General features: G+C 40.4%; 1 protein-coding gene across 1 annotated transcript; it reads right to left on the bottom strand.

The window, feature by feature from the left end:
• Positions 1-925: 925 nt before the first annotated feature.
• Positions 926-10124, bottom strand: LOC306741894 (CD81 antigen-like). The gene is made up of 8 exons (XM_079224227.1): positions 10008-10124; positions 8274-8388; positions 3311-3408; positions 3152-3226; positions 2940-3053; positions 2750-2848; positions 2040-2123; positions 926-1925 (listed from the first exon to the last, which is right to left on the bottom strand). The coding sequence occupies exons 1-8, from the start codon at positions 10071-10073 to the stop codon at positions 1860-1862; spliced, it is 717 nt and encodes a 238-aa protein (XP_079080353.1). The 5' UTR covers positions 10074-10124; the 3' UTR covers positions 926-1859.
• Positions 10125-11520: the final 1396 nt, after the last annotated feature.

The following is an 11520-nucleotide window of genomic DNA, read 5'->3' as shown; positions in this document are numbered from 1 at the left end:
TGTCAAAACAGCAACAGTCACAATGGTGGTGTTACTTATGTTTGGAGTCAGTTATCTCTTTGTTGGACCTCGAAATAGACTTATTTGGGGATTTAGGTTTAAGTGTTAACATAAAACACCAATCAGTTATAGAGCACCACTGTATTTGGCCATATTTGAAAGCTATAATTTAAGTAATTCTTCTTTTTCTGTGCCAACTTTCTTGTAAAAGTAGAACAATTTAAAAAAATCAAGATGATACATTTATGTTTGGTATGTTTTTCGAGCTACAGAGTTACAGAGGGCCAAGTGTCTCCAGGACCCCAAACAGAACATGGGGGTAAACATCAGATGAGTAATGATAATAAAGAACTGCAAGGAGTTATTTCACATCATTTGGATATTCTTATAATATGTGTACAAGTATGCCCAAGTAAACACATGAATAAGGTAATACATTACACTAGAGACTAGACTAAACTATCTCGCTACGTCTGCTTGGCTATACCCTTCCAATGTGAGCCTAGCTATGATGCTAACCGGCACTACGAAGTAAACGGACCCAGGAAGAGAGCTTTTCCGAATATTTAAAAAATGTTGTTTGCTTTTTCATCCAAAAATCATTACATAAGAGCTGTGTTCTCTGATGAGAAAGTAAACCTGTTGACTGAACAAACACAGAGTGTTTCTGGGTGTGTCCGCGGCCACAGTGCCAGAAATACAAGTCAGATGAGTTTTGAATGTTTTCAAAGTGCAGCAGAGGGGTAGATTGTGCTAATTGAGCAAGAGCAGCGTTGATATCACACCGCCCCCCTGTGGCGACTCACGGTAAATACGCGTGGCTTGTTGAGTGAAGGTTTAAAAGTGTCAGGGCGAAGACAGGTTGTCATAGAGATTGCGTATTTTATTGTCAAATAGAAAGCTTACACAGAATGTGTTTCACGGTCAAACACTGAGCTCAGTCCTTCATTTAAAAACAATTTCACAGTGAACAATGTCGCTGAAAGAAAACATCTATGTAGGGGCCCTTGACCCTTACAGGGGCTAACAAGAGGAATATATAGGTCAAGAGATGGTAAGAAATACAACAAATTTAAAAACTCCAACTCCTTTGGATACACAAAACACTTTTATTTTCCTGATTCTGATTGAACTGATTACAATTTATAGACATTGCAAGATAATTTGCTTCATCTTAAGGAGTCACAAGCAAAACAAAAGGTTGGAAAACACCAGTGTAGTGTATGTTCCCAAAAAAAAGGTGACATAATTTATTAGCAATATTAAAAAAAACAGGTGGAGTAAGTAGACATCACTGTTTATTTAAGGATGAGTGTTTCACATGTTAATAAAGGAAAGAGAGCATAAAGATGGTCCATCAGGCACAAAGAAGAGACACACAGTCGACTAACAAACACACAGGCTAACGCGTCATCCTGATAATCATTAGAGTAGACAGTGCATCCCCTTAGACCACTGACACCCTGCTGCTTAAATTATATTTTAACACTATACTGCAGCGAGATGCATCACAAAAAGTCAATCAGGGAATACATGCACTCTGCTAAGTGTTATTAACATATGACAAGTATATATACAGTTTATACATCCATAAAAAAACATTATGACCTCAGAGAAATATTTCACAACATATGTATAAAAGATTCCTAGGAAGTGGCGTGTGATAAATAAAAAAAAAGTCTAAATCATTGTTTAAGAATGATGAGTGTTTATGAATTATCATTATCAAGAAGAAGATGCATTTTTTAATCTAAGAAAGATATCCATCTTTTTGGGTTAAAATCATAAGGAAGATGAGCTGATGCATAGAAACACATAATACAAAATCTATTAAAGGCTGTTGTTTGTTGGCTGGTCTCCTAGTACACTCCAGGGCTGTTACGGATGCCACAACAGAGCACCATGGTGAAGATCATCTCGAAGATCTAAATGGAGAAAACAAAAGAGCGGCTTAAGTCAATAAGGTTCATCATGGCTGATGAAAGCAGTTAAGTTTCAGGGATTCGCCGTGTGAAATATCCATCAGCATTTTCACTCACCATGATGACAGCAACCACCAACGCAGCCAGACCAATCAGGTAGAGCTTCTCCGAGAACAGCTCGATCAGTTTGGTGTGGCAGCTCTGGGAGGAGGCAGAAATACAGAATATATAAATACAGACGTTAAGTTTTCACCTTTAAACCGCACACACACTGTGCTGGGCTACATTAAAGGAGAGCTGCGTCTGCTGTCTCAACAAGTGGCTGAATATCAGCTTCTGACCGCATGATTCTGAATAATTAATTATGTACTATGTTATCTATTAACATATACTGTATACCAACATATATACTAGCGAGGAGTCAAAAAGATCCAGCGTCTTTTTCGCTTAGTAGTCAAACACAATACTGAGCAATGTTTCCATTAGTACTTGGATACTTTGTGTTTTACACAAAGTATTCACATATTTTAGTTAGAGTTATTAACCCAAAAGTAAGAAGAAAGCTGGGTCAAAACAGCCCATTCCTTTTTCACACCCAGTCTGTTTCATATTCAGCAGTACTTGTTTAAAATTTGGTTCAATGTTCTGACCCATAAATCAGAATAATTTAAAAGTTCAAGTTGAATTTTCCTAAAACCTGAAGTGTATAATTTGATGTATTCTGCAACATTACCACTATTCCAAGGCCAGCAGATTATTTACAATGAAGACTATTTCTCTACCAGGTATTGTGTTCATTGTGACTTTTAGTAAGAATCTGTGTTTACCTGAGATTTCAAAAAATCTTCTGGAGCCTTTCTGGGACACAAGGTGCCGGCGACTTGTTTGAAGAGAGCGGTGTCGTCGCCTTTGCCACAGCAGTCGAGCTGAAAGGGACACAAAGAAACAAGAGGTCACTTACTCAGCAAAATACACGATCAAATAGATGTATGTCGCTGTTTGTGCATCATGACGTACCGTAGTGTGGAAAACATCCAGCACCTTGATGGCAGAGTCTTTGCTGGGAGACCCTGAGACGTCCACGGCTTTGATGTAGGCGGAGTCGTAGAAGTTGATCAGTTCCTTGGAGATCTGTGTTTCAGAGACAAGTCTGTTGTTCACTGCACCAGAGGTGGAAATCAATGCAAACATCAAATATTCAGTGGCAGGCTTGTGTTTGTGTTGCTTACTGTGTCCTTGTTCATGAAACCCCACATTGCTGCAGCCACTTCACACGCAAAGAGAATCACCAAGAAGAAGAAGAACTAAAGAAAGAAAATATGGAACATTATTCATGTATTCAGACTTAAATGATCCTAAATGAATTAATTTACACAAAAGATACTCACTGTTCCTAACAGGCACTGAGATTCTTGAATGGCACCGTAACACCCGAGGAAGCCCACAAGCATCATCACAGCCCCAACAGCTATCAGTATGTACACACCTGTAAACACAGAGACGAAGGAATCTATCAATATCACATGATAATCTAAAGACAAGTAGTTCATCATGTGCCCTGAGCACCAGTAGGGGGCAGCAGTGTCAGAGCAGGGTGTAGAAAATTGATCCCAATGTTGTAATGGACTGCCTGCATGTTTCTCCTGCCTTCCCTTTAGGGTGACATGACATTATTGACATCCTGGAGATAACAGCAACCAGATCCTGAGAGAGAGAGACAGGCAGAGCGGACTCTGTTCAGCTGTCAGGCCAGGAAATAGCTTCCAGGCACCCCCAACCCCCCAACCCTCTCTGCACTGACCCCTGACCCCGAACATTATCCTTCCCCAAGAAACACGGGGAAACGTGAACACACACACACACACACACACACACACACACACACACACACACACACACACACACACACACACACACACACACACACACACACACATATAAACACTTCTTTGTGGAATTAAACTGATATAAAGAAGAGTCCAAAGAAAATCTACTGAGAGCTCAAGCAATATTAACCTTTCCAATATATATATCTTTGGCCAATTATCCGTAGTGATGACAAAAATACAGTTTCCACAACGTTTAAGGGCCAACAGAGCGTGCAACAGTCTCCTGTTTAGCGTGCAACAGGTAGTCCTGCTGCAGAAAAACATAAACAAATAGCAATAAAGCTCAGATCACAGCAGAGTTCAGGTTTATGTTCGATGTAGATTAGCACACAAACTGAGGGTGAAAACAATGATATTGTACTGTTTGTATGGTGAGTATATTATAAGTACTTGGCGACATGAAGGCATTTATTTCTGGCTCTTTTTTGCTCTGCATTTTATCACCTTTTTGCACTTTGTGCTGATTGAGACCATGTGATAATGCTACTAAATGGACCTGTAGGTGAGTTTTTTTTTGTCAGCTGCTGCTTCCCAGGTAAAGACTAAGCTTTTAAACTAAATTTTCAGGAATTAATGTGTATCCTATATTAGAAGGCCAAGATACCAATTTATTTTAATCAGGTCCTTTATCTTTCCATCAGAGTGATTTCAGGGACGGTTTGTTCAGCGGAGGTCAGGAGTTAAGTGGCTTTGTTCCAACGGGAATTAATAAAATGAATAACCTGCATTAAGGAATTGCCAGAAGGAGATAATGTTTTAGAAAAGCTGCAGTTTTCATTTTTTATAACTCAAACACTAAAACTGAAAATCCTATGATTATGATAACAAAATAAATTGACTATTTTGTAGTACTTCTCCTTTACTTGAGTATTTCCATTTGTTTGTACTTTATAATTGACTTGACTAGTTATTCTTCAGATTAGGTTTTGACAGAATACAACTCATTATTAGTTTATAGAAAACAATTACAAAATACATTATTAAAGATTGAATGAAAAAAATCCTCTCTTCACTTCTGAAATGATTTCATTTAAATAATCAAGACCCAAAAAGGATAAATTATCAAATATGTCATGGAAAAAGCGAAGATAAGAGAAAACTCCAAACTATGAATACAAATGTGCACTGCAGCACTGAACCAGTGAAATAACCTGACAGTATTTAAAGTATTGCTTCTTTTACTTAAGTAAAGGATGTGAACGCCCATGCTTTTAAGGGGACATTCTAGGAATCTCTTGGCTTTCTATTCTTACTCACACACAAATAAAACATACACAGGCTCTAGCGTAGCCTGATGGTGCGGCCTAAAACCACCAGACAGTAAGAGACTCAAACGCCTCACACTGTACCTGACATGTCACGCATCGTCCTTCCCCATACTCACATCTACACTCTCTTTCTCTGGCTGTCTCAACTAACGACCCCCCTCTGGCTCTTTCAGGTTTTTGTATGTAGAGAAACAGCTACCAAGGCCAGTAACCCAGCAATGCGGCAAAGCAGGCATTATTTCCACTGCCTTCCATTACTATGACAACACCCTTTGAGGTTTGAAGGCTATTGAGACCTTAAAGGAGACAGGCGATTTCATACCACTGGGGAAGTTCATTTATTTCTCGTGTCTCAGTGTAATCTCCAGAGGTGGGAGAGGGGGCGGTGAAGAGTTGAAAGCCCCACTTGGATCTTTCTCATCTATATTAGAAAAAGAGCGTGCAAAATCATGTTCACACGGTCGGAGTGTGACATCAATAGACTGAGATGAACCCAGTCATAGGAAATGAATGGATAAATGATGAGGAGAGGATTAATTATTAAAAAGGCTCTTTATAAACATTTCCTCCGATCACCTTGTTAACAGAAAGAGTTGGAACAAAAGGGGCCGAGCAGACAGGAATCCTGTCTTTAACCTCCTGAATATTCTACGTTAAAGTCACAAAGCATGTTTGTAGCCCATCAAAGCCGGCTCAAAATGATTCACAACTTACAACGTGTATTCACTTTAAAAGTTAGAAGAGAAGAATGATACCATGTCTGTCTGGGAGAGTGGTATGGATATTCTTGTTATACTCTCATCAAGAAAGGGAATAAGCACATTACACTAAATATTGAACTGTTCCTTTAAATGTCAGTTCAGGTGAAATTTAGATACAGTACATTTTGTGCTATTTTCCTTCCACGACATGTCTTCTTTGAGACTAGTGGAAAGAAAAGATCTAAAATACACATGCAGGTCTTTAATGTACTCCTTTGTCTATTTACATCTTTGGATTTCTCCTAAATTCACCAAATGTTTGTGTTATCGCATATTTGAACAGAAATTCTCAGGAAGTTTTGTAGAAATATCAATTGATTATTTTTTTCTCATGCAGTGTCTTAGAAAATGTAAAGGTTGTTTCCTGTAAATTTGTTTTTTTTCTCATACTCTAGAAATGTACACTTCAGTAAAAACAAAACTTCAGACTTAAACAAAAAATGTCTGCCTTAACGTAAGTACTCAAGTAGGGAAGTTTCATGGGGGAACATATTAGTTTCATATTGTATTCACCAGGGAGTATAAATACGTTCAATTGTCAGTTGAGGTGCAGAAAGTATCCCGTGTGTACCTACGTCTTTGGTTTGAACTTTGATAAACAGCTATCTTACTGAGACACGGAGCAAACAGAGTTGCAACATATACGACTTTAAAACCCAAAAGGTCTTTGTTTATTGCCATTTCCATGTGGGAAATGTTGGAACTTTCCTGTTTAGACAAAACAGTTAATGCATCAACAGCTGTGCGGCTTCGAGGGAATAGTTTGTCTTTGTGTATATTGATATACACAATGTTCCTTCACAGTCTGCTTACCCACAATGCAACCGTCTTCTTTATTTCTTTCAGTTATGAAATAATGCAGAAAAGTTGTTCAGGTTGATACATTATAGTATACATATTGGCAAAGAAACTGAAGCATCTGTCTGCCACCGTATGAGAGGCTGGAGCACTAACCACACCAGACTACATACAATTGCCACCAATTATGAGTTCAGGCACTGGTTAGGAGGCAGGAGAATGTGTATTTTCAGCCTCGCATAAATACTACTTTGGTGTGCCAGCATGCTAAAAACATCCACTCCAAACTCTAATTTGAGGGGTAATGTGCAGATGTACAAGGCTATTTGAATTATGCAAGGGCGTATGTTCAAGGGAGGGTAACATAAAGAAAAAAAAAAAACGGCCCCTTGATCTTGCTTGGGTGGGCCTTGCTTGCCGCCCTGCCTTTAAAATCACGAGTGTGCCTTTGCCTCTATAAAAAGCACGGGCTCGCATTCGCTCTGTATACTTACTGAGGGGTAAGTATGGGACAGCAGCAGGAGTCCAAATGTGAATTAATGGGCTCACTGGAGTTCACCACCACAACTAACCAAGATGACGGACCTTTGGAATGTTTCAATCCTATCATGTATTGCAGGTTTTAGAGCCAATCTGTGGATTGTTGAGAACAGGGAAATAGACGTAATTTAAGACTGTAGTTCATGTCGAGGGAAAGACCTAAAACACATATTCCTGATTCTGTGGAAAACGTGTACAAAGACATACAGAGACCATGCTGGACTGCATGCACAAAAAACTACGGAAAATTCCTGAGGATCAAATACTTTAAAGTGCAAGCGACAGAAGGCACATGATGGCTTTATTTGAGCACTGCGCTCACAACCCATTTATTCAGAGCCCACATATGTCTCAACATCTGTCTGAGGCATCTGGCCTCTCGCTTGAAAAAACCTTGAGGCTGAAGTCTTAAACTATCTGAGCTAGAGAAACAGTGTGTGGTCATTAGTGTTAGAGTGACAGCCGAGTAAAGAGTAAAGTTGCCGCTTGTCACACGAGGATATACGCAGGTCCTGTTTCCTTGTCTTTGCTCAAAGGTCACACTGCTCCTACTATTTCTAGACTCACATGGTTCCAGCTGAGTGTGAAAGACAGGTAATTTTGTCATTAGTTAGGTTTCATCACTGCTAACAGTGGGCTTCCTGCCAAGTGGAGAACGAGGAATGAGGACAAGGAGGACGAGAGGAAGAGTAACGAGTGTCTCTAGAAAGGACATATGCTTAAGAGGAAATAGGAGGGAAGCAACGATGACAAAGCAACTTGCAGGAAGTGGATAAATGATCAAGAACAAATTCATATTGTTGCTCTGAAATAAATACTTATTTTTGAAGACTATCATCTCTGTTGGGTTGGCATTTATGATACATGCTTGAGCCCATAATGTGTTGTGTTGTAGTTGATTGCATTATATTAGAAGATGTCCTTGTTATTTTGTCCACACTGAGGCTGCTACATTCAGTGTACATGTAGCATTGAAGAATGAAATGATCGCACTCATCGCAGCTTTCCCAACCTTAACAAATGTGGAAAACTAATCTTCAAGTCCACTTTGTATGACGTGATGGTGAAGCTCTTCTGTTGATGGAGTATACTCACTGATGTAAAAGGTGCCTGGTGCCTGGTTGCCTTCAAACTGGAGAATGAGGAGGTTGCTGGTTTGACTGTCATGGCGGAGCCACAGAGCCACTCCTAAGATAACACCTCCGGCCAGCTGTCCCCAAAGAGAAAAATGTTTTTCATTATTTTGTTTAATTTTTCTTTACTTTGGTGAAACCTCAGGGAGGATCAGAGCCTTTTAAAATGTCCGACATTCAAGAAAGATGTTACGATGAATATTATAACATCCGATCAATTAAGACTTTTTTCTTCTTCTTTCAAGGCCCATTAAGCGAGAGATCACAAAGCCTGACTGATCAAATCAGTGTCCAGACCTTTTCGGCTAATGTTTCTCTGTGTGTTCAGCTCCGCCGTGAGGCTGTGAACTGTCCACTGTCCTTTCAGAGAAGTGACGACAGGACATCCTGACACCTCAGTGACCTACGACACAGACCACGTCCTCACTACATTGTTTAAAAGCCAACTCAATAACTTTGTTATTTAGCTTGATCTCCCGTTCCCTCTCCTCTATTCTGTAAATCCTGATAAAAGTGTTATCATGTAAAAGCTGATGAAGCTATACTAATAGATCGATGCAATTTATTGTTTCTCTTTTCCTTCATGCCAATATTTATATCAAGATATCTGCACATTTAGTGCCATGACTGCACTCTATTGTTCTCCAAGAAACAGGAAACTAAATCCTCTACATGAAAAATAGCAAAACGAGGAAGAGAGGGCTTTGAGTTTTTACAATGACAGGCGCAGCAGCAAAACCAACAGGAAACACTCCATCAAGTGTCCAGGATGTGGGGGCTTATCTAAAAAAAGACGACTGTGACAAACTCACATGGAAATTTTCCAAACAAGTAGTGATCAATTCTGTGCATCGCCACGAGTAAACAAAGTAAGTGCACAGCACATCTGCAGGAAGTCTGATGTGATGTAATGAAGTGTAAAACTCAAACAGCACCGTGGCTCTTATTACTGAAACAACTTTTCAGAAAACAAGAAGGGTGAATGTACAATAAGTGAGGTGTTTCCTGAGCTCGTTAGAGGTTCAAAGGCAGCAACTGCTACAGTCTGGTGACCAGGTGGAACAAAGGAAATGTCAAAAGGGGAAACAGCTCTCCCCTCCCCCAGAAACCCCATTAGCCTGTTCAATCTCCCTCTTTATTTAATCTGGGGAGAACCAGACTCCTTAACAACATATGATAACAAGGAACCATTCAATTTGGTTCTTTTTGTCCATCAGAAACAACTTCAGAAATCAGAGCATCCTGTCTGAAGTATTTGAATAATATGAACAGGAGTTGAATTAATTCAATTATGGATCTAAAACAGCGGTAATGTGAGAGAAAAAAAACAGTGTTATCCCTCTGAGAGAACTGAAGCCCACCCAGTGAGAAGTGCTGCTCGCAGTCATGCAGAAAGTAACTGTTGATGAAGAGCATTTCGACTCCTGCCTGGACAAAGTTTAGTGCGCTCTTCCTCTTCTACTGATGCTGCTCTCCCCTCAAAGACGCAGCAGCATAATGAAAGTCCACAGCAGGGCGGGAAACTCTGTCCAGGACTTATAATGTATTAACGTTAAGCCTTGCGCTACACATACGTGTGGCCTACACGTACAGCCGCTTAATCAATCAACAATAAAGTTTTTTTTTAAACAGAAGTTACTCAAACACAAAAGTGCGAAGTCAAACGCAATTTAATAATAAAATATGTTCAACTCACCCAGAAAATAAAATTAAAGAAAAATAACATATATTTTATGCATTTCGTGCAGCCCGCCAGAACCATGTTGCCAGTTTTTATCAGCTCGTCCTTTTGCCCAAATGAAAAACTAGTGAGGTCAGCCTTCTGTCCCGGATCACACAGCCAGAGTTTATTCGGGCCACTTGGAGTATAAGCGCCTCTCTGCTGCAAACTCCTCCTTTATAATCAAGAGTGAAAACCGAGACGGAGAACTGCCCACCAAGAAGAAGGCTGAGGGAACAACAAGCTCCCCATCCACAAGAGCGAACATAAGGAGCACTATTTGTTCCTCTGCAAGCTTAATGGGTTATTGTCAGGTGAATGTGGAGGACAGAAATCCTCATGTTATCTCCTGAGGAAAAGTAGAAAGAAAGAAAGGAAGAAAGGAAGGAAGGAAGGAAGGAAGGAAGGAAGGAAGGAAGGAAGGAAGGAAGGAAGTAGACCTACCATTTCTAATATTTTAATAATAAATCCATGTTTTAAAAGTACATTTCTGCATGAATCATGATGGCATATGTGTGACATTTTTGTTGTTGTTATTCATCAACGAGGAAATGCGTAAATTAAGCTATAAACATGTCAATGGTAAGGAATCCTTAAGGAAGGTAAGGAATACTGTTGTATGGCCGATTTTTTTCACGTGCCTATTTTTAATCTGTTGACAAGCATTTAGGATATCGCGATAATTAGCAGACAAATGGAGACAAACAAAAGCACTTATTTTCAGGGATCAATGGCGCCCCCTGCTGGCACATTAAACACAGATGGGGGCGAATTATTCTACCGATTAAGTGCAGCGCATAAGAGTTGCGCAAACAACAACAATATCTCAACTCATTTTTTTAAAAAATCCCCACAGTCAGGGCAGAGAGAGACAGACCGTCTACAACTCACTGAGTCTTACACCCGTAAATCACTGAGCCATAACAAGGCATGTGATCAGACTCTTTGAGGATATATCTGAGGGCGGAACTGCGTGTGCATGGCTCCAGGGTCCCACCTTCTTCAGCCAGCTGTGCGTGAAGACGACGAGTCCCCTCTGACTGTCACAGTCGCTGACCAATAACTCTCCGAGCGACGACGTTAAGTGAGAAAAATTGGGCAGCGATGACAATTTCAACAGCTTTAATTGGAGAACTTGACAGCGTGTTATAACAAACGCAGGGTCCACTGGGCATGCTCCGTCTGTTCTGAGAGGAGAGTCGGGCACGGTGTGTGAATCACAGGCAGTTTGGGCGTTTTTGGGGGGGAGGTTTGACGCCTTCTCATCTCCGATCCTCTTTATTTGTTCACCCACGCAGCGCAGAAAGCAGCCAATTCCCTCCCTTCAAATAGAGCGTGTGTTTTCTTATCAGCCGACGCATGAAAGAGAGGTAAAGTTCCTGACTATATAGGAGAGCATCTCTCTGCGGAGACAAAGCGCGGCCGTGTGTCGTTATACACGCAGAGTGGGAGCAAGCAGCGCGTCGGTGTGAAGGAGGTGAGTCTGGAG

Source organism: Taurulus bubalis (assembly GCF_910589615.1).
Source record: "Taurulus bubalis genome assembly, chromosome: 9".
Taxonomy (NCBI): Eukaryota; Metazoa; Chordata; class Actinopteri; order Perciformes; family Cottidae; genus Taurulus; species Taurulus bubalis.
Note: the sequence above shows the minus strand (reverse complement) of the source record. Positions and strands in the feature narration are given on the sequence as shown.

Excerpts from the sequence above, each read along its gene's own strand:
- LOC306741894 (XM_079224227.1), bottom strand. The coding sequence starts at position 10,073 with ATGGTTCTGGCGGGCTGCACGAAATGCATAAAATATATGTTATTTTTC. Across the intron at positions 2,849-2,939 it reads TGGATGTTTTCCACACTACG|CTCGACTGCTGTGGCAAAGG; the intron begins GTACGTCATGAT and ends TGTCCCTTTCAG. Across the intron at positions 2,124-2,749 it reads AAGATTTTTTGAAATCTCAG|AGCTGCCACACCAAACTGAT; the intron begins GTAAACACAGAT and ends GCCTCCTCCCAG.